This window comes from Balaenoptera acutorostrata, chromosome 9, assembly GCF_949987535.1.
Source record: "Balaenoptera acutorostrata chromosome 9, mBalAcu1.1, whole genome shotgun sequence".
In the NCBI taxonomy this organism is placed as follows: domain Eukaryota; kingdom Metazoa; phylum Chordata; class Mammalia; order Artiodactyla; family Balaenopteridae; genus Balaenoptera; species Balaenoptera acutorostrata.
The window spans coordinates 103,754,416-103,777,834 of record NC_080072.1 but is presented as its reverse complement, the minus strand read 5'-3'; the positions used below and the strand labels follow the sequence as shown (position 1 = coordinate 103,777,834).

The 23,419-nt window shown below is 42.3% G+C and overlaps 1 protein-coding gene across 1 annotated transcript; it reads right to left on the bottom strand.

The window, feature by feature from the left end:
• Window positions 1-3,615: 3,615 nt before the first annotated feature.
• PANX3 (pannexin 3) lies at window positions 3,616-9,688 on the bottom strand. Its single transcript, XM_007183440.2, has 4 exons — window positions 9,504-9,688; window positions 8,571-8,713; window positions 6,038-6,252; window positions 3,616-4,522 (listed from the first exon to the last, which is right to left on the bottom strand). The coding sequence occupies exons 1-4, from the start codon at window positions 9,682-9,684 to the stop codon at window positions 3,883-3,885; spliced, it is 1,179 nt and encodes a 392-aa protein (XP_007183502.2). The 5' UTR covers window positions 9,685-9,688; the 3' UTR covers window positions 3,616-3,882.
• Window positions 9,689-23,419: the final 13,731 nt, after the last annotated feature.

Sequence of the window (23,419 nt, the reverse complement as noted above, 5' to 3'; positions counted from 1 at the left end):
GGAAGGGGAGGGAAAGGGTAAAGGGAAGGGGAGGGGAGAGGGAAGGGGAGGGGGAAAGGGGGGGAGGGAAGGGGAGGGGAGAGGGAAGGGGAGGGGAGAGGGAAGGGGAGGGGAGAGGGAAGGGGAGGAGAAAGGGGAGGGGAAGGGGAGGGAAAGGGAATGGGAGGGAAAAGAGAAGGGGAGGGGAAGGGGAGGAAAGGGGAGGGGAAAGGGGAGGGGAGGGGGAAGGGGAAAAGGAAGGGGAGGGGAAGGGGAGAACCTGGTGAGGAGGAGGGCGGCTGGAAACGACTCCTTGAGACTCGCGTGTGTGTGCTTAGCTGAGGCGTGTTATTGTTGAGCTAAAGAGGAACGCACAAAAATCTTCCCGAAGCCAATCTCATACACGCTTCCGAAGCCCACCCACTGCGTTTCAGCACCACTTTTCCGCACTTGGTACAGACTGGCCTTCCCGACTGTAGGATGCACTCCAACGCATTGCTGGGACTGCTGCTTTCCCTACTTTCTTTGTACAGCTCGCATGGATGTTTCTTGAGGGCCTGTTACGCTGTCCTTTTACTGGGAGCTGGGATTACAGTGGTGAATAGAAAAAAATCCTCTGCTCTCAGATTAGGATTTAGTAGGGAAGATGGAATATTTAACCGGCACTTTTAATAACATGCTTGCACTAAGTAGGCACTGAGTAAATATTTGCCTAATGAAACCAAAAATATGTTTCTGTACCTAAACTTATATGTATATAGCTCTAACTTTATAACCAAGGTCTGTCTAATCATCAAATAAATAGTTCTTTAGAATGCAGTATTGGTAAATGAGCTGGGCTGGAAGGCAGAGGCTTGTAGTATTCATTTTTCTCCCAGCAATGCCACTAACTAGTTGAGTGAGCCTCTGGGTCACAGGTTTTTCCTCTCAAAACAGAATATAGTCTTTAGAATAATGAGGTGGATAGTTATAAACTGAAAGGTACTCTACTGATATATAACTACTGTTGTATATACTCAAATTTTAGACTTCTAGAATTGTATACGGAAATTAAGGAAAATATGTACAGAGTTAAAACACTAAGTTCAGTAAGTTACTGGAGAAAAAACTAACGCTAAAATAAGTAACTTACAATCAGTTCAAAAAAAGAGGTTTAGAATCGATAACCCAGGTACTTCATTTCTGGAATTGTAAGAATAGTGACAAGAGTCTTGACAAAATGGTTTTAACACAGAGAGAAAGATTACGAGAGTCCTTTTTGTCCATTCATATTGAAAGCTGTCCTTTTGGAACTCACGGTTCCAGTATGCTTTTACAAACATACTCAAGGCAGCCATATAGATTCATTTTTGGAAACTGCCAGGAATACTTCGTTTACAAAATATCCATAATCATGCCTTTCACACTATAGATTGGCACTTTACCTTGGAACCAAATATAGGTAGTTCAGATTAACAGATTTTCTTTCTTTCTTCTTCTTTTTTTAACCCTTATTTGCTAACTGCCTGATTTATTTTCTGTTCAGCTGTATTTTGTCCTTGCAGGCTTTATTTCATTAGAAACATTTCCTCACAATTTCTAAAACATTTCATGCAAAATTTAGAAATTTAGAAAATACAGTGCAAAGAAGATTTTTTAAAATTCATAATGCTGCCACACGAAGTGAATCACTTTTAACATGTATGTTTTTTATTGAAGTATGGTTGATTTACAATATTAGTTTCAGGTGTAGGGCATAGTGATTCAGTATTTTTGCAGATTATACTCCATTCAAAGTTATTACAAGATAATGGCTACGATTCCCTGTGCTAGACAATATATCCTTGTTGCTTATCTATTTTATATGTAGTAGTTTGTATGTTTAATATTTTAACGCATTTTATATAGATCATACCAAACAGAATGTTTCCTCATTTGTTCACTTACCATTATCATAGTCATTGTGTAGTGCTATTATAAGTTCTTTATAAATGTTATTTTAGATGGCTGCTTAATATTGCAGTTATGGCATAATAATTTTACATAATTATTTATTTCCATGTTTGACTTTTTGGTCATCAATTGCTGTGAAGTGCATGTTTGTGCACAAAGCTTTTTCAATACAGGGTATTTTAGTGGCTGGTTCTGTGTTCTCCAGACAATGTAATGTTCCTGAGCAACTCATTCACTATGTATTCAGAAGAATATTTATTTATTAGTGCCTATGATGACACAGCCTTTAGGAAACTTATTTAAGAGGAAAAGACAAATACATGGGCTATATTAATATTATTATTAAGTGTAATAAGTTTTATCTCAGAGGTAGGTATTGGATGATATGGCAGCACCTAGTTAGGGAAGGAGGGAGATTGGGAAGGCTTCCTGAAGGAAATATGCCTGGGCAGATTTTGAAGGAGAGCTAGCAGCCGGCCCAGTGAAGGACAGAGGAGGGCATCTTGGGCAGTGGGAACAGCATATTCACAGGCTCAGCATCATGAGAAGTGTGGGAACTGCAAGCTGTTGATCAGAGTGAAAGACGTATGTGGACAGAGGCAAGAGGAGAGACTGAAGGAGCAGGCAGGACTTGGATTGTGAAGGTCTTGTGTACCAACTGAAGAGTGAGGCTTTTACCAGGTGACAACAGGAAGCCATTGATGAATGTCTGTATATCGACCCCTTTGCTTGTTTTAGGTAAACTTATCTGAATTTTTCTAACTTTTCTAATTATCTATATGAAGAGGGGTCTAAATGACTTATGCAAAAATTCTCTGAAGAAATACATAATGTGCAGCTCTACAAAGAAATAGCAAATGAGAGACAGCATGGTATTGTGGTCCGAGCATGGCCTTTGGAGTCAGATCAAGGTTCCAAGCATAGCAATGGGAGTTAGAAGCTAAGATGGGTAAGAGAGAGTTGGGGCCCAACAGCACTTTACTGTTTATCCTGGTTAGTTCTAAATGGTTGCTATCAGTGATTGGCTATAAGTGGAGGTAGAGCATCCCCTGGGGTGTTAGAAGCATATCTGGGCCCATCAAGAATTACGAAGGAGTCTGCAGCCCATAATCCCAGCCCTTGGTGAAGTGAGTCCCTGGTTTAGACAATGAAAAAGCGTATCTGTACACCTCAAGGCTCCACCCACAGCTGATGCACGACCCTGGCCTTGTTCTATGCTGTCCTTAAGCCCCAAGAGCAGACGGCAAATTCCTGCCATCAGCATCTCTTGGCCCATCTTGCAGGCCACAGGGTCCCTGGGCACGGTTGGTGACTTCCACAAAACAAGCTGGGCAAATTCCTAGGGTTTGAGGCCACACCACAGGGTTCCCAGGGATTTCATATCTTTATTCTCTTACCAGATTACCCCACTTGCTCTAAACTGAGTGTGTATCCTACAAAGGCCATGGCGTAAATACAGTGAGAAGAAACTGCCTCCATTTAATAGCCTGTAGAAACCTCTCCCTTTGTACGATGTCTAGACTTCAATTTTTTTTTGAATTTTTTAAAATAATGGTAACTTTTATTTTTTAATTTTTTATTTTTTATATTTTGGCCATGCTGTGCAGCATGAGGGATCTTAGTTCCCCGACCAGGGATCGAATCCATGCCCCCTGCATTGGGAGTGTGGAGTCTTAACCACTGGACTGCCAGGGAAGTCCCTAGATTTTAATTTTAGTCTTAGTTTTTCTTCTGTCTTCATATTAAGCTCTAGATCTAATTTTTTTTAGCTTTTGGACTCATCAGCTCCAACTTTCAGATTTGTTTCCATGTATTGATTATATCTTCTCACCTTTGGGATAACATAATACAGGATGTTCGATTCAGCTAAATGCAATCCTAAAGTGGGTGTTTTTGTATATTAGTGCGTGAGACTTGTGAAGAAGGGGAGAGCTTTTTACTTTCCATAAAACTTCTTGCTTCATGCTTTAACTATGGATTTTCATCACACATCCCGTGGTTGAGATGTTTAGGTTTTGAGGGTTCTAAGCCAGCCAATAAAGTCATGAAATCCACCACTGTGTCAATGTTGTGCTTCTGGGTGGTTGTGTCCTTCAGCGCACACAGGACATTCAACCAGCTAAAAGAGATGAGCTCAGAGACGTTGGCTCGGAGGAAAAGAAGGATCACATTGAGATCATTGATGGGACATCCCAGCATCTTTCTGCTGAGGAGGTCAAAAGCCGGGAGCATCTCATAGATGGATAGGAGCCGTTTGTCCCACCGACACAGCCGCGTGAGGTTGTATATTATCACTGGAACCAACAGGGTGTATATTGCTACACTGGAGAGACTAACAATCTGGAAGACAGACAAAGAGGTCAGCCTGCACGTGATCAGATCGGGGATGTGGGTCTCACCACGTAGCAGCCCTGTCTTGATGGAACAGCTGAATTCCTCTTGGAAGAAGACATCCAGGTGGAAGTGGCCAAGGTATAGGTAGGTGGCCGAGGTGAAGAAGAGCAAGAGGGAGTTCCTCAGGAGGTAGGCGGCCACTAGTGAGTGTGAGCGCTGCTTACAGGCCAGGTACCGCTCTAGCAAGGGGAATTCAAAGTATCGTTCTTTCCGAGCCCTGGGCAGGGGAAGAAAGGAGGCAAGATTAGGAGGGACCATATAGAACTGTATCCTGAGAGAGCCACGTGGGGAAGTAACAGCATTTGTGTATGCAACACAGCATTATTAGCTCACAGGAATATCTGCCTTCTTTGAGCATAACCCCTCCTTTCCCCAAAAAGAGGTGTGTGAGCGTATCTTAATTCTCCAAGACATGAGTGCAATGCAGTAAACCCAGTGAATGATCAGTGAATAATGAATGATCACTCTGGATTTCTGCCTGGCAAGGCAGACTAAATCTCTAAGCTGAAGTAGGATCCTTAAGAAGCATTAAGACTTATTAACTTAGCACTGGACTAGGATTCTAAATAACCATGTTCTGGTTCTTGGTCTGTTTCCTTTGTGTATGTTTTTTTTTTAGGCCATTTCATTCATTTTATAGAGATAAATCTGCTAACAAGTGTTCGTTGAGAGCTGTGGTGTTCAGGTAGATGTAATCCAGTCTCTGCCCTGAAGAAGCTTGCAGTCTGGCTTGTAGGGAAGGGGCAGATGAAACATGCAAATAGGAAATAAAAATAATGCTCGTTCTGTTGCTAAAATGATGGATACAAACCATGGTAGTTGTAAAAGTTAGGAGACAGACATACAGTGTGAGCTGGAGTGTTCAGAAACCTCTATAGAGAATATTGTCTTAGATTGGCCTTCCAAAGGTAGATAGGGTTCAGAAAGATAGACAGGAGAGGAGCTTTTTTCAGAGGATAGAGACGTACACAAACCTGAGGCAGAATATGGTTTCTAACCTTAGCTCAGCTGTGCTCTGAGGGGGCCTGCCCTGGCCACCCTATTTAAAACTGCACCCCCCTCCGCCTCCCAGCTTTCCTGAGCCCCTTCCCCTGTCTTAGTTTTCTTTATATCACTTATCCTCTACCATATAATTTACTTACGTGTTATGCTAATTCACTGACTGTTTTCCCTCAATAGAATATAAGCTCCCGCCCCCAGCACACACACACACACACACACACACACACACACACCCACCCACCCACCCATGTCCACAGCACCCAGAGCTGTGTCTGGTGCTCCTAAATGACAGATGAATGCTTAAATGAATGAATGGCTTGTTCAGGAGGAAAGCAGGAGACTGCCTAGGTGGAGTGGAAGGTTTCTGTCATTTAGTTGTTCGACAGGAGTCTGAGGAAGTAGTTGATGACAGTGTGTGGAGGGCCTAGGAAAAGTATTTGGGAGAATTGGGATGTTTTTTCTGTAGGCCTGGGAGGAGCTATTCAGGGTTCTGAAAAAGTGGTCTTTCAGAGGCTAACCCCTCTGTGACTCAGTGGAGTCACCTATAAATTGGAGGCAGAGTCCTTTCCCTCTCCCTGTACAGAGATGATAGAAAGTCAATGCGGTGACGTGTTAAGAATGTTGAATTCTCGAGCAGGAGGGCGCAGAGGATAGTTTAAAGATTACTCTGCAAGATCCCATTTTAGGGCTCGACTGAGTCTTTCAGAAAGCAGTGGAGGAGACAACTCACTTCTCCAACTCATCCCAGAACGCATGCGGGTCCGAGCCCTCCTGCCGGATCTTCAGCATGTGCTGTACCAGGCGGATGGCGCGGTTGTAGGATTTGTCCAGCTCGCTGATGATGAACCGCAGATCTGAGCTGAGGGCCGGCACGGCTGCGTACTGCCACAGCAGAACCGGCAGGTACATGGCCACGGCCAGGGCCAGCAGGGAGTAGGGGAGGGCCTGCAGGGTGAGAGCGAGCTGAGGAGGGAGGCCTGGGGCGCCCAGACCTTGCAACCTTGCAGACAGAGTGCTGAGTGAGGGGCTCTCATTCCCCGGTTCCTGCCTCAGAAGGGGAGGGCAGAGAGCGAGAGAGAGAGAGACAGACAGACAGAGACAGACAGACAGAGGCAGACAGACAGAGACAGGAAGGAAGGAAAGAAGGAAAAGAAAGAGAGCAAGAGGGAGCGCTAGCTCCCCATTCTCCATGCATGTTAGCCTGGGTAGCTAACTAGAGATCATGGCCAATGGTGGTCATGGCATCCTAGGGGAGAGCATCTTCATTCTCAATCTTCCACTTTTCTTTCTCTGACTGCTCCAGGCATCCAGAGTCCATTAGCTTTCCAAGTCCTGCCAGGGGCCCCGGCATGGCTGACTTTTACTGCGACCCTCCAGAGAGGAGGTCAGGTCCCATTTCCTCCACGTAGCCTGCCCTGCCTTCTCTCATGGGCAATGGCCTTTTCTCATCTTTGGATTCTTGGTAAGACCAAACTACGCCATCAGGCACTGTCTTGGAATCCTTGGGGGCTGTTTCTGGTCTGTATGTGTATAAGCTGACATTGAGGTATGCATAAAGCTGGTGTCCTCCACTACACTATTTGCTACCTTAGATAAAGGACTTTTCCTTATCATACTCACCACACCTAACAGGTTGGACCCACTGTTTTGCCCACAGTAAAAACTCTACTCGTAGAGGCTCAGTTAAGCGACATTTTTGCTGGGTACTGAACATGCATTATTCATTCTTCGTCAGGTACTATCAGTATCTCTGTTTTACAGACCAAGAAACTGAAGCATGAAAATGTTAAGCGCCCGATACAGGGTTACGTGTCTAGCAGGTGAGTGAGCAGGGTTTGGAACCAGCCAGTCCGATTTGGGGGCTTATTCCCTTAAGAAATACTGGACTATAGCTTCTCCTGAACCATAGATGCTTTTTAGTTTAGAGGAGAGTTTGAAGAAAAAGAGAGAGGGAGGCTATTTGATTTGTGTGTGTGTGTCTGTGCGTGTGTGTGTGTGTTTCTGAACTAAACAAGACAGACAGGCTAGGAAAGGTATATTAGACCACGAGAGCAAATGAGAACCTTTTCACTCCTGTCTAAGAAATGATGTTTCTTGAAAATGAACTTTTCACCCTAGAGCTTCCGTTTCAGTAGGCTTAAAGCGGAGCCAGAGAATCTGAGCTGAAAGAGCACTCAGGCCATCTGATGATTGACAATTTGACTCTTTTCTGACATATGAATCCCCTCTGCAGTACTTTGAACTTGTTACCATCTAGCTCCTGCTTGAACACTTCCAGGGACAGACACCTCATGAACTCTTTCCATTAAGTCTCTGGTTTTGTCTGGGTCCTAGAACTGTGGCATTTTGAGGCCCTGTAAATTGTCAGAACTAGAAAACATTATGAGTGACTTCTGATTAAAACTGCACCTTGGACATACATACTACTTCTGCTCCCTCATGAAACCCCACTAGAATGACAATAAAGGGACCCAAAAGACATAATCCTATACGGACAAAGGAAACAGGAGAGGAGACAAGAGTAACAAAGTGCTGAAAGCTGGGAAGCCGCTGCGTGATAGAAGGTATGAGCCCGCGGAGAGGATGAGGAGTTGAGGTGGGTACAGCCAAGCTGTTTTCACCACAGAACCAGGAAGACTCAGGGGTGGGAGGTACAAGGTGCATCTGAACATGGGGCTGCAGGTGGGGCTGGAAACAGGAATATCGAGAAAACAGACCTGCAGATCCTTTCTGAAACATGGTGCGCTCAGCCGACCGCCCTTGTGGTTTATTCTTTGGAAACGTTAAACCAGACAGATTCTGCGCTTGGGTCCATTGAGGGCAGGGGGAACATACTGAGAACGGGGGTGAGCTGAATGAGTAGTGAATGCTGACACCCACGGCTGAGTTCCCAGAGGGCTGGCAGACGAGCTTGATACCAACCACATGCTGTCCCCTCCGCCCAAATTAGGGACTGAATGATTCTTCTTGGGAAAACTGACCAGCCCAGAATATCAGATTGCAGATGCTGATATCTGGGGTTTTCCCAATGAAATGGCCCAAAGGGATTACTTTGAACTGACAGCCTCAGCCCTAGGCACAAAACTTCCAATCAGATAAAAGTGGGTGAGCAAATATGACCAGATATTTGAAGAATGCCTGAGACGTGAAAGTCAATGACCAAAATAAAAAAGCAGAGGCAGGCAGGAGAGAACCTCTCGATGCAGTTCTGCCCCCCTCCGCCCAGCCGTGAGGCAGGCTTGACAGAGCCCCTGCCGCTTTACCTTGTGAGGCCAGAGGGATTTCGTCCTGTACTGGCCAGACTCATCCTGTTCATGGTGAACCAGTGCGTCCCAGCAGGAACTGTCCACGTAGGCAGCCTGCCGGATGCTGAAGTTACTGGGACAGAAGCAGCTGATGGGAGACCCTGGAACAGGAACACAGCTTTGAGGCAGCCCTGAGTGGGGGTGGAGGAATGGGGATCCAGGGCACAAGCAGCTAAGAGCTTTCTGGCCATTTCCCAGGCCCTAGGTTTCGGGGTCTGCACTGTGGGTGAATGAGGAGGCAGTGGGAGGCTGACACACCTCCCTGGGAAAGGTGGTGAGCTCAGCACACAGCCAGAAAAGAAAGCCAGCGATCCCAGTTCTCGGGAAAGTTCACGTTGTCTTTAATAGAGGTGGCAGATTTGCTGCGTTCATCTAGCACCTAGAACACTGGGTATACGTGTTTGTTAGTGCTCGTGCACGGGGCTGGGGCTCTTGGAGAGGAAGGAGTGGATTTATTCAGCACCTGTGATGCGCTAGACTCTGTCAGGCACTTAACTTAATGTTCTCAAGTCAATCATCCTGGAGGTGGGGAGTAGGAAGAAGACTCCAAGAAGATAGGAGATTTACCTGAAGCTTGGCTAATTAAGACCTTTAGAGGTCATAAGTCCTGGAAAGATTATAGGATCCTAATCTCTTTCATCCACATGAAAATCAAAATAAAAGTTTAGTCATTGCAAAGACACAGAACATACGAATACTGAAATTAAGACTAAATATTTCTTATTGGAAAATTTTAGAAATGACTTTCAAAGTTTTTTAACACCTCTGCTTTGCTGGTGCCCCAAACAGATGCATAGTCTGCCTTTTGGGTGATGCCCGGCCCGAGTCATGCGATCTAGACAGTGGGGGCTGACTCACTTCAGGGCCCACTGGGTCTTGGAAGCCACTTACCAGAGGAGAACTCCTGGGCAAATGCCAGCGACATCAGCAACAAGGGGAAGCCCACGGCTACGAACTTGACCATGCGGTCCAGGGGCAGTTCCAGGCGCAGTCCTTTGAGGCGGGGGCCCCTGCGGTCGGGCAGCAGGGCATCCGAGAGCATGTACTCTGCAGCTGTATGTGCAAGCGACATGATGCCCCGAGCTTGGGCAGGGGGGTGGCAGGAGGGGTCCCAGGAGAGTGGAGTCAGGAGGCAGCAGCTTCAGGCAGCAGGCTTTCAGCAGACAGTGCCTGCAGCCCTGGCCTCACGGATATCTGTGCGAGGAGCAGGCGCTGGTTCTCTAAATAACTGGCCAGGCCCTGAGCCAGGCACCTGGTAATTAGAGGGAGGCATAGCCTAGTGGGTCCTCGCTGGAGGAGGGTCGGGTGTCAGCTGGGGCTGGTGCCAGGCTGCCCTCTGGATTGTCCCCGAGCAGATGCAGTCCCGTGGCTTTAGGCTGCCCTCTCATTAATAAAGTATTTTTGGTGGGGTGGTGGAGAGGAGGAGGGCTGTGGAGCAGGTCCCCCATGTAATTGGTGTGGAATTTGGGTGGGGATTGCTTAAATGTGTTGAAGGCCCTCATTTTGTGGTTTTGGGGTGGGAATGGAGCCCCCAAGACTCAGCTAGGGTTGCTGCTCCTACATAGGATTCTTTGTCCCAGTGATGATTTTTGCTTTGGGCCCAGGTTCTCTCCCAGAAACTGATCTGTGTTTGGTGTTACATTCCCTTCCCTGCCTCTGGTCTTTTTCTAAAATGTTTCAACCATGTATTTACAATTTCCATATATTTACAAAAAAAAAATTTTTTTTTAAGCTCCCGTCAGTTCTCTAGAAAGCTGAGGAATGGGTGGCAGTGTTGAGTAGTAGAAAGAACATGACTTTTGAAATCTGGAGGGAAAAGTCTCCCACTGGAGATCTAGCAGCACTTGTGTTTTATCGCGTGACTGCGGGGAGTCACTTTTGGCTCTGTATTCTCATCTGTCAAATGGTATTATATTGATTGTACAAAACTGTGAAGATTGATGAAGAGTATTGTATGGGAAGATGCACTGTAAACTGTAAAGTGTAGGGTAAATGTCAACTCTTACTTTAATTTGGTGAGTTTGGTTGGTGGAAAGGCAAACACTGGGGCATATGGTAATCTTCTCTCTAGTACTGCCCTTAGACTTGGCAAGAGAGGCCCTGACCTTGACTTTCACACTGGTCCCCTTTGCCTGTGGCCTTCCCACAAGGCAAGGAGTGCATGGGGCCAAGGGGATGTGCTCATTCAGAGCCCATGCGCCTAGACCACTCTTCCAGCACCAGGGATGCTGTAATTCCCTGCCCAGATGACCCCAGCCTGCTTCCAGGGCCTTTTCCTCAGGTACATTCTCCCATCGGCAGATCATGCTGCTGGTGTGCACCCTTGGGCCGAAGGAATGGCTCACTGTTGGGGTTTGGATGGAATTTAGAAGTCCTGGGTGTCCACACATGCAATTGTGAGACTTCTTGCAATGTGGGACTTAGCTGGGTTGGGAAGAAGGGATCTGGGCAGTTTGAGGATTCTAAATTTGAACCTGGCATTCCTGATCATTATGAAGGGTGTGTGTGTGTGTGTGTGTGTGTGTGTGTGTGTGTGTGTGTGTGTGTGTGTGTGTGTGTGTGTGTGTGTGTGTGTGTGTGTGTGTGTGTGTGTGTGTGTGTGTGTGTGTGTGTGTGTGTGTGTCAAGGTAGGCAGATATACAGCATATTTTAGTTAACAGTTTGCTTGCTTGATTTATAACTTCTAATCTTTTAGATATATGGTATGTGGGCTGGCACTGCCTCTGTCCCCATCCCCGGGCTAGAGGCCAGCTCTGAATCAGAGTTGTCCTGTGTGTACTAATCTCAGTGATCCAGGCCTGGCAGCGGGAGAAGGGATCCTTTATTTCTATTCCCCATCAGCCTCTCCACACTCCCCTTTCTGTAACTTTTTATTATATGTGTTTTTGCCAAATGTATTTTGCCAAATATTATTGGTTCATATGCATGTATTTTCTTTTGCCTTTTAAAAATAATTTACATTTTAATGATGTACCATATACATACATTAATATACACATGTTCCATAAATTTTCATCTGATCAAGAAACAGAACTTTAGTTTACACCCCAGAAGCCACCTTCGTGCTCCTTTCTAATAACCATCATTTCCCAAAGGATAATCATTATCCTAACTTCTAATAGCATAGATTAATTTTGCCTTCCTTATGCTTTATAGAAATGGAATCATATGTATATACTCTTTTGTGCTTGGCTTCTATTGCTCTACATTATATCTATGAGAATCCATTCTATTTCCTGTTTTTGTGCTCTATATAAATGGAATCATATGTATATATTTTTTTGTGTCTGGATTCTCTGCTCAACATATTTCTGAGATTCATCCACGTTGCTGTGTGTGTCAGATTTCCATTCCTTTTTATTGCACATAAATACAACAACTTATTTGTCCATTCACCAACTGATGGACATTTAAGTTCTAGTTTCTGGCTATTATAAAATAATTCTACCGTGAACATTCTAACTTGTGTCTTATGGTGAAAATATGTATGCATTTCTGTTGGTTATATACCCATGAAAATTGGTGTATTGGAATTTCTGGGTCATAATGCTTTGCATATGTTCATCTTTATTCGTTTTCCAAGTGGTTATATTTATTTGCATTTTTATCAACAGTTTGTGAGAGTCCTGTTTTCTCCACTTCCTTATGTTTTTGCAATTAAAAACAATCTGGCCATTTTGGAAGGTGTATAATGACATTGGACTGGGGTTTTCTCTGATGATGAATGCAGTTGGCCACTGTGACCATTTGGAAATCTTCTTTTGTGAAGTGTATGTTTAAGTCTTTTGCCTGCTTTCCTCTTGGGTTGTATATCTTTTGAATATTGATTTGCAGAATTTATTTTTATATTCTGCATATGAGACCATCACCAGATATATGTTTTATTTATATCTTCTAGGAGTCTCAGTTCCTTGTTGGGTGTTGGCAGGAGGCCTCAGTTCCTCAGCAGGTGGGTCTCTCCCTACCTCCCCACCTCTCACCGGGTGATCCGAGCAAAGCGGGAGCCGCTGTGCTTTAATGACCTAACCTCTGAAGTTTCAACTGCTACTTCTATTTTTTTTCCTATTCAATAGAAGGAAGTCACGAAATCCAGCCTATATTCAAGGGGATGGGAATTGGGTTCCACATTTTAAGGGAGTGTCAAAGAATTTGTGGAATATTTTAAACCATAATTTTTGAGGAAATTGTCCATTTTCATCCAAATTGTCAAATTTATTTGCATACCATTATTCATAATATTCTCTCATCATATTGTATTACTATCTTATTATGAAAAAAACTTAAAAATACAGCAAAGTTGAAAGAATTTTACAGTGAACATCTATAACAGTTAATTCTATGACATTTTATTTGGCTTGCTTTGTTATGTATCTATTTTTCTATCCACCCCTCTATCCACACATAAACCATTCAATTTTTTTTTTTGGATATACTTCAAAGTACATTGTAAATATTGATATACTTCTTCCTAAATACTTCAGCACACACATCACTAACTATACTTCAATATTTGTTTACAGTTTTTTTTAAGGTAAAATTTATGTACAATGAAATGCACAAAGCTTAAGTATGCATACACAGATTTTGACAAATGCATACACCTCATCAGGACTAGGACGTCTTCACTCCAGAAGATTCCATTTTATTCTTTTTTAGAGATCCTAGTTTTCTGATGAAATCTCCATACTTTCATCTAATTTATCCATCTTCTATTTTTTCATCATATTAATCAGGGTTATTTTTAAATCCTTATTGCTAACTCCAGGATTGGGGTAATCTGTAGATCTGCTCCTATTGTCTACTTTTTGCAAAAATTACTGTTTGGAACTTGCATTGTATGCTGAACACCGTGGATAAAGGACCATAGGAACCAGAGATGCCCTGGATGATTCTGTCTTTTACCAAAGACGGTTCCCCTTTCTTCTATTAGTCATATAGGGTGAGGAACTGACCACTGAATCCAATCGGGGTCTGAGCTGACGAAGGTCTGCGCTGGGGTTTTAGTAGGAGTCAGTGTACATTTAGTTTTTCCTATTCCTAGAGCCTGATCTTTCCAGAATTTTGATTGAGCCTGTTGGGTCTTTGTCTCTTAAGCTCTGAAAGACTGTGAGGGGGTCTATTTTCCCCTTCAGAGGATTTCAGTGTAGCTCGTTAGTCTCCTGCTGCATTTAGCTTCTCAACCTGGCAAATGCTTTGAAGGAGAGACTGCCTCAGTGAGTCTGATCAGTGACTTCAATGCAGGACCCTTCCCTTTGTAGTGTAGTTGTTTCATAATTAGCACAGAGTGTAGGAGATTTCACTTTGCATTTTAGAGGCTTTTAGTCTAGTCTACACAGCCCCAGTGCTCAGGAAACGTCCTGTGGGGAAGACTGGGCATGCATTTGAAGTCTCTCAAGTTTCCTATTGTCACTCCACCTTATAACTACCACGGAAAGCTTTGATGGTTCATTTTTCCCTGGCAGAAGCCCTCTGCTTGGACCAAGACCAAAGGGGGGTTGGCACCCAGAAGCAGGAACTTCCTCCAGGGGAAAACTTCCTGAAGATTGTCTTCTTACCTCAAAATGGTTCTATCTCCTGTGGAATTTTAATTCATCTTGTCTTCATTTCTTCCACAACTTCCTGATATCCACAAAACATAGTTTTTGTCATTAATACAGCCTTTTCTGCTATGGCTGCAGGAACAGTTGCCTGTTATAACATACTGAACTTTGCCTGAAAGTCTGTGCATTATAATTTTAATACACGTAAGTGATTTTATGTTTTTTGTTTTAAAAAAATTTTTTTTTAAATGCTATTCTTGTCTGCTTACATTCTTTTTTTTATGTATGTATGTATGTATGGCTGTGTTGGGTCTTCGTTTCTGTGCGAGGGCTTTCTCTAGTTGCAGCAAGTGGGGGCCACTCTTCATCGCGGTGCGCGGGCCTCTCACTATCGTGGCCTCTCTTGTTGCGGAGCACAGGCTCCAGACGCGCAGGCTCAGTAATTGTGGCTCACGGGCCGAGTTGCTCCGCGGCACGTGGGATCCTCCCAGACCAGGGCTCGAACCCGCGTCCCCTGCGTTGGCAGGCAGACTCTCAACCACTGCGCCACCAGGGAAGCCCTGATTTCATGTTTTATATTTTATGGTTTCTTACTTTAAAAAAAAATTGTCTCTTTACCCCTAAAAGTCCATCAATGTGGCTATGTACACAGATAATATATTGTTTCCATTGCTGCAAAACATTGCATTTTATCTACTTGCTTGCCTGTTGATGAGTATTCATTTTGCCTGTACTCCTTATACCACAGTAATGCACATTTCTCCCTGTGGTTCTATGAGAGAATTCCATTGGGACATACATCAAAGACTGGAATTTCTAGATCGTAGGGCAACATATACTTAACTTGTCTTAGGTGATATCATATTGCTCCTAGAACGGCTGTAATGCATAGTTTCTTATATTTCCACATCTTCACCAACAGTTAGAACCACCTAACTTAAAAATTTTTGTCACTCTGTTGGATGTTAAGCAGGGGTGCTCACGGTGCAGTCCAGGAACCCCTGAGAGTCTCTGAAGCCCTTTTAGGAGGCCTGCAAGGTCAAAACTCTTTTCACACTAATATTGGCAGTATTTGGTCTTTAACTCTCATTCTTGCATGAATGTAAACTTTTCTGGAGGCTACATGCTATGTGATTTTTCAGTGGGTTGAATGTAGAAGCAGATATGAGATTCCATCTGTTTTTTATTAAGCCAGGTATTAAAGAGATTTGCAAAACTATAAAGCAGTGTCACTCTTCTCACTAAATTTTTGTTTTATTTTGGAAAATATAGTTACTTTTCACAAAAATATTTATGTAATAGGTTTGTTATTCTTATTTTAAAATGAATAGTTAAAGATTTTCAGTGTTAATTTCTAACATGGTAAATATAAGTTGATATATCTCACATATATAAAAGCTCTTTGGTCCTTGATATTTTTTAAGAGTGCAAAGGGGTCCTGAGATTAAATGTTTGAGAGCTGTTGGTATAAAGTGATATCACATTATTTTAATTTGCATTGCTCTTGATAATTCATGAGTTGAATATCTCTTCATATGTGCATTAATTATTTCTGTGTAACAAATTACTTCAAAGCTTATCAGCTTAAAACAATAAACATTATCATCTCCCAGTTTCTGTAGGTCAGGAGTTTGGTAGCAGCTTAGCTGGGTTGCTGTGGCTCAGGGTCTCTCATCAGGTTAAAGTCAAGAGATTGGCTGGGGCTACAGTCATCTGAAGGCTTGGTTGGTGCTGGAGGACTCATGTCCCAGAGGCTCACTCACACGGCTCCTGGCAGAAGCCCTCCGTGTGGCAGGCAGACTCATTTCCTCACCACGTGACCCTTTCCATAGGTCAACTACTAGAAGAACTCCATGTTCTCACTACATGGCAGCTGGCTTCTCCCAGAGCAAGCAATCTGAGAGAGAACCAGGAAGAAGCATGAATGCATCAAACCCAGAGAAAAATCCCAGAGCTTCTGCTAAAGGCTTTGGACTTGCCCTCTATGAAGCTGATGTGGAGAATGCTGAAGAGAAAACGCACAGGAAACAAGGACTGTTAATCCAGTGACTCCAACGTTGAATCAAGTCAAAGAGAAAACTGTCATATCAATATTATACAAGATAATGGATGAGAGAGGTAATGACTGATGAATAGCTCACAAAGGACAATTTTAATACAAGGCACAATGTCTATGGTTGAACCAACCAACCCCATTACAAATACTGCAACTACCAGCAGGAGCGGATGAGATATGACGACACAGAGGTCATGGGTCAGCACGCAACCGTCAGCCATGACAAATACAAGCAAGAAGTGGAGCTGTGACAAGCCGACCTCAAAGGAGATGATCTTCTTCTTTGATACAAAGTTCATCAGTATTTTAGGGGTAATAACAGAGCAGTTGCAGAGATCCACAAATGATGAATTTCTGATGAAAGTAGTATATGGGAGTGTGAAGTTGAGAATTAAGAAAAGTTAGAGCAATCGAGACTGGGCACCCCACTATGGCACTCCCTGAAAGAGAGAGAGCTGGAGCCCTGGCTGCCTTGTTGACTCCCTGAGAATGAACTCTGTCCCTGTAGAATGCTTTGCTGCAGCCATTCTCTTCCAGGTGGGAGTCCTGTGGTTAGGCCAGGTATGAGCATCTCCGCGCACCTAACTGTTTCTTGTGTTTTATTCATCTCACTACTGCTAATAATTGTTAGGAGTCAGACCAGGTGGGCAGTGTTTCAGAGACCAGCAGGGTTAGAGGAAATGGGCAAGGCCTGGAGTTTTTACTGCCTACAACTTCATACATTTAGAGTTAGAAATCTCTGTTTCTTGGACATGCATTTCGCTTCAGAATTTTAATCTCTCTTTTCGTATAGTCAATTCCAAAATATTCACCAGAACATGATAATGTAAAGCTGACATTATTCCAAATCCAGGGAGTATAGTGTGGTATGCTTATCCTACTTACTGAATGACAAGTCATGTCCTTACCTATAAAATAAGAAATAAAAATATCAACTCCGAAGGTTCGTTGTAAGCACAAAATGGGATAATGTATATGGAAATATTTTTTCAAATGCTCAGTTGCTATAGAAATGTGAATTGTCATTAGGCATCTGGAAATTGACCTTAGTTTTCCCCTGGACTTGAAGCTCTGTGATTTAACTCAACAGGTATCTTCCTACTTTGGGGAGGTTAATTACCAGCTAAATTGGAGGGCAGTAGTTGGGGTGAGAGCATCACGTGGTGGTTCCTGAGAAACCATTCCAAAAAGGAGTATAATCTGCACCCCGATAGGCCATGCATATCAGTGTTAATGGAGTTTGACTAACTGAATTTTAATGCACCAGATGTAAAAGAAGACCATGAAGAAACTGTGTTTTAGGTGCCTGTATGTGGCCTGTGTGTGGCATGGCCCAAGGTAGCCAAAGAAGAAGGAAAAGAATAAATAACAAGGGATTATACACACCCACGAAACACATGCATGTTATCACAGTTATGTATTTGTGAAAAATTGTATATATGCTTGTGGGCATATGTATTGAAAATAAAAGATGAAGTAGGATATAGCACTTTATGTATTTATGCCAACAACTAGGTTTGCTTTGCATATGAAATTGAATCCAACAAATTGGTAATTGGGCCTAAGTCCTATGATTGCTGAAAAGCCAGCATCTCTGACTCTAGACTGAAGGCACTGTCCTACTAAAGACAGATTAAATTATAGCAACTGAGAGTTTTGTAGCTTGAAAAATTGGAGAATCAGAAAAATTTTGTAGTTTAACAAATTGGGCAAATTAGGCTTGGAATGTAGTTTATTCTGAATAAAATAAGGGAATTAAGAAAAAAAGACGAGATCTATTGCTCCTTTTGTGCTCAGAGGAGCTCAGGAAAATTCAGGTTAGGTCAGGTTAGAAGTAGGTGGAACTAGAAATAGAATATGACATTCACAGATCAAAAGAGAATGATTTAAGTGGGGAACCAGACTCCCCTCTGCTCTGTGCCCTTTATATTGGGGTCCCAAGAAGTCTGTCTGTCCTTGAATTCCTTTTCTCATGTCACATTCTATCCCAGAAATTAGAGTATGTGGAAATATTAAGAAGAGGCACATAGAAAACCATGGGGACAATATCTACTCTGGGAAAAAGGAGCAAGTAAGGAAACGTAATCATAGTACAGTAAACATTAAATATTGAGAAATGAAAATTGTGATGTACCCATATTGGGAGGAAAGGAGAGGAGAATTGAGGATGGGGAATGTAAGAGACCTAAATCCCAATCAAATTGAATTGGCAGTAATTTCCTAAGCAAATAATGGTAAAATAACTATCATGAGTTAGCTATTATTCTAGGCCATAAATCAATGAATTATGTTTTAATTAGATGAATCAACAAATAGCATTATAAGCATATTATTTAGAAACCCTGATTCTAATCTTTGCTGTGTAACCCTGAGCAAATTTTTTGACTATTTGAAGCCCAAACTTTTTCAGCTACAAGTTGGGAATTATTACACAGCTACTTCATAGGATTGTGAATTTTAAATTACTACAGTACCTGAAAAAATACTAAGTTTCAGTAAATTTAGACTGTTGTGTTATTATTATTATTTACATGTTTCTATAATGGTACTTAAGCAAGGCACTATTATCTCCATCTGCAGCGGCAAAGGACTCAAATTTCAGACATGCTTGCTAGAAGCATGGATCTTTACCACTGGGAATCTAAACTGACAGACATCTCTGCGTCTGAGATGTACTTCCTAAAATAAAAATAATTTAAATTCTAGCTACTTTAGTTGCCTAACTTATATAATTAATGCTATTTGCATAATTCAGTAGAGTTTATGCATTCTTTTCACAAGTTTAAATCTTTTAATCCTCATAAAAATCTTGGAGGCAGATGGTATTTATTAGCAAGAACTATAATATATATATATTTTAATTGGTGAAGAAACTCATGTGTAGATAGATGAAGAGATTGGTTCAAAGTCACAGAACTAAGAGAGGTGACTTGGAACTTGAACCTGAAGATTCTGTGCTTTTTTTCTTTGCCTCTAGTTAATGATTCTCAATGTGTGGTCCCCAGACCAGTATCATCAGCACTGCCCGGGAACTTACAAATCCTTGGGCCCCACCCCAGACCTACTGCAAACTCTGGAGATGAGGCCTGACAATCTGAGTCTTAACAGCTTTTCTAGGTGACTCTGATGTACATTAATATTTGAGAACCACTGCTCTAGTTTGTAGCCTTTTAAATCTGTACACCTGTGTCTCTCAGGCATGTTGTTTTACTCCTGATGTCTTATTATCAGTATGGCATAGGGAAAAAGAGGAATGCTGCATTATTGTTTTCATTTTCTAGGAAACAGAAGCTCAAGAAGTTACTCAAGTTACCCAAGGTCACATAGCTAGCAAGAGGCAGACCTGGGCATGACCTAGAACCCAGGACTTCTCACATCAGCCCATTGTGTCCTCTCGGTAACATGCTGTTTTGCTATAACATACTTTTGGGTAGGACCTACTTTTGCAAAGTAAAATAGGTTTATTGAATTTCTGGGGATAAATGGGATCTTATTGCTGTATTTCATAAGCATTTTGTAAGATTTCAAAAGCAATATATGTGCACGAAGAAATGAGAAAATATAAGTAAATAAGAAAAAATGAGAAATTAAAAACACCATACTTCCTCTACATTCTTTTTTTTTTTTTAATTAATTATTTATTTATTTATTTATTTATGGCTGTGTTTGGGTCTTCGTTTCTGTGCAAGGGCTTTCTCTAGTTGTGGCAAGTGGGGGCCACTCTTCATCGCGGTGCGCGGGCCTCTCATTATCGCGGCCTCTCCTGTTGCGGAGCACAGGCTCCAGATGCGCAGGCTCAGTAATTGTGGCTCACGGGCCTAGTTGCTCCGCGGCATGTGGGATCTTCCCAGACCAGGGCTCGAACCCGTGTCCCCTGCATTGGCAGGCAGATTCTCAACCACTGCGCCACCAGGGAAGCCCTCCTCTACATTCTTAATTACTTAATGTCTATCCTTCCCGATATTTTTGTATGGATACATATACCTTTCTTTTTCTGAAATGAGATCATATTACATATACTGTTTATAGCTTGCTTTATTGGGCTGCCTTCTAAAATACATGGTTTTATATGATTCCCCTCCCATCACACACACACACACACACACACACACACACTCCGCTAGCAATACCTGTCCCAACCATGCTCCTGTAGGCTTCAGATTACAGTGGTAAAGACAGGGACATCCACACTGCACCACAAGCTTTTATACCTTAAATTGTGGTGCCCGAAATAGCACCATTTATTCATAACCACAGTTCTGAGTTGTGTTTCTTATCCACATTTTAAGACAAGGGATTTGAAGTTCAGTGAGAGGTTAAACAAATTTACCACTGTCATCCGGCTAGGAAGTGGCAGAGCCAGGATTTGTACTGAGATCAGACTAATTCCAAAGTTTATTTTCTGAACACTTAGCAGGGCCACATAATTTGTAATTCAAGTGGGATGCATCAGATTTGAAAGGGGTTGAGTCTAAAGTGCTGTCAGCCAAAATGGCACAGTAGGGAACTTCCAAAGTCCTTTCATCGACAAAAGCAATAAATAAACTGGCAAAAACTTTCAAAATAAACTTTCTTGGAACTCTGGATACTAACCAGAAGCTTGTAGCAACCAGGAGAACACAATCAAGAAAAAAAGCTTAATCTTGGTAGGACAGTTCTGTGGCACTTTAACTTATCCTTGCTGCAGCTCAGCGTTGGCCATGAAGACAGCAGCTCACATTCCTGGTGTAAGTGCCAGTACTGGAAGGAGCGTAACGGACCTTATCCTCCAAGAACTGTGGTTGTTTGTTTTGACCTATCTTGTGTCTCTCTGAAGGATCATGAAAGGGCTTGCCTCTATTTTGCCTAACCTGGGCCGGCTGATGGGGCTACAGGGGGAGGAGGCCACGTGTGGAAAACATTTAAAGGCAAAAATGTATTAGTCAGTGCAACCTGGGGCAAGGGATAACAGTTGGGGCAAACAATAGATTAACCAAAGATCTTGGGAGGAAAGACTAGGGAATGAGATGTTTTTCAAAATAAGGGCTTTGAAAAGAGCCCATGTATTCCTGGGAACCTAGAAGGCCACACACATGGCTAGGGCTGGGCACATGCTCAGAAAAGACCTGAGAAGACCCTAAGCTCTCACCTCTGGCTGACCTTTGTGCAGCATTATTTATAATAGCTCCCAAGTGGAAACAACCCAAATGTCCACCAACTGATGTATGGATAAATAAAATGTAGTATATCCATTCAATGGAATATTATTCAGCCCTAAAAAATGATGTTTACAACATGGACAAACCTTGAAAACATTAAGCTGAGTGAAAGAAGCCAGACATGGAAGGCTGCATATTATATGATTCTATTTATGTGAAATGACCAGAAGAGGCAAATCAACAGAGACAGAAAGCAGATTAGTGACTGCCAGGGGCTGGGGGCAGAGGGAATAGGAAGTGACCGGGTTTCTTTCTGAGCCAATAGGATGTTCTGGAATTAGATAGTGCTGATGGTTGCACATTATTGTGAATATACTAAATACTACAGTATGTATACCTTAAAATGGTGTATTTTATGTTACATGAATTTTACCTCAAAAAAAGTAAAAATAAAGTAAAAAAAACCCAAAAGCACAAACACATAAAAAGTGGTTGCTCTAATAGCTTTGAAATGCATTTGAAACGATGCTTCTATGGCAACAGTTTCTGAAGTGACATCAACTCAGAGGAACTTTCCCTGATGTTGCATCATCCAGACAAGAGCCCTCAAAGGTTTTTAGAGAAAAGTCAACTTTTAATGAGTCCCTGAAGTCTTATCTGCTCTTGAGCCCCAGGGAGAGTCTGCCTTCTGGGGCTTATTTGAAGTTTGTGATAATAAATTGTTTTTCCTCTATTTGTAGCATATGTGCTGCTGAAGCAAGCACTGTTTTTCTCTAATGTAAATTTTGTGCAGTGGGATTGAGTACAGGGATTGGGATTTATTAATGATATTGAAGGACGTAGCAAATTTCTAAGTGAAAGTCTATAAATAAGGCACCATTACTTCTGAGTTTTTGTCGAATATTGGCCACAGAGAAATATAATCAATCATTGATAAGTACTCATAAACACAAACAGGCCTTGAAGAAGATGGGTTTTGGCCTTTATATTATGATTTCATAACTTCTCCAAGGGGACTCCAGCACTTAACTCTGACCAGAAATATATCTAACCCACCCACTCACTGAGGCTTTAATTTCCCCAAATTGAGATTTATTGCTTTGGCTGAAAGGTCTGTCTTCATTAAAATAAAAGTGTCCTTAATAAGGAATGTGGATCACAGGTGGTCAAATACCAGCTTTATTAGTCCTTGAAGAAATGAATTTATCATATCCCTTCCTGAAGGCAGTTATATAATGTATGGAATTTAGAGATGCCAGGGCTGGGTGTTCGGAGAACAGAATTAGGTGTACGTAGATACCTTCATGAAATGACATATGATTTCTTAAAATGTTCAGAAAGGATTTTTGCTCCTCTAAACTCTCAATATATCTCAATTTTTCTTTGCTTTGGGTTAAGGTATGGTTACTGAAGTGCACGATAGAAGTGTATTGCCTAGGATGGATGTTTCATTGAGTCATGTTTACCCAAACAGGCATTAGAATAGCTGATATTACCAAGCACAACTCTGGCCGCGTCTTTTCCAAGTATTTGCACAAATATTACCTTCACAATGAGGCCTAACCTCACCACTACCTAAATTTGCAGCTCATGTCCCTCCCCCCCTTTTTTTTCTTGAATTATTTATTCTGGGAGTTTTTGTTGAGCACCTGCCCTATGCCATGGGCTATTTTAGGTACTAGTGATACAGTGCTAAGCAAAACAAACAAAATCCTTGCCCTCAAGGAGCTTACGTTCTCTAGTGGACAGCAATATATTGAGAATCCACGATATCATGCCCCTCCCTTTCTACCATCTTTCCTTGCTTTATTTCTGAGCATATTAAAAATTGAGAAAAATGTCTTTTATATTTATCCACACATTTTACAATTTTAGGTGCTCTCCAAGTTTATATCTACATTGTATCTCCAAGGTTAATTTTTACACTTTTAGGGGCTCCCCAGTTTTCCATCTGGTATCTTTTGTCCTTCTGCCTAGAGAACTTCTCTTAATGTTTTTTGTAGTACAGTCAGCTGGCAGCAGATTCTCTAAGGTTTTGTTTATATAAAACCTTTATTTCACCTTCAATTCTTT

Coding starts and splice junctions, on each gene's coding strand:
- PANX3 (XM_007183440.2), bottom strand. CDS start 9,684: ATGTCGCTTGCACATACAGCTGCAGAGTACATGCTCTCGGATGCCCTG. Junction 8,714..9,503: donor TGCCCAGGAGTTCTCCTCTG/GTAAGTGGCTTC, acceptor TTCCTGTTCCAG/GGTCTCCCATCAGCTGCTTC. Junction 4,523..6,037: donor TTCTGGGATGAGTTGGAGAA/GTGAGTTGTCTC, acceptor TCCCCTGCCCAG/GGCTCGGAAAGAACGATACT.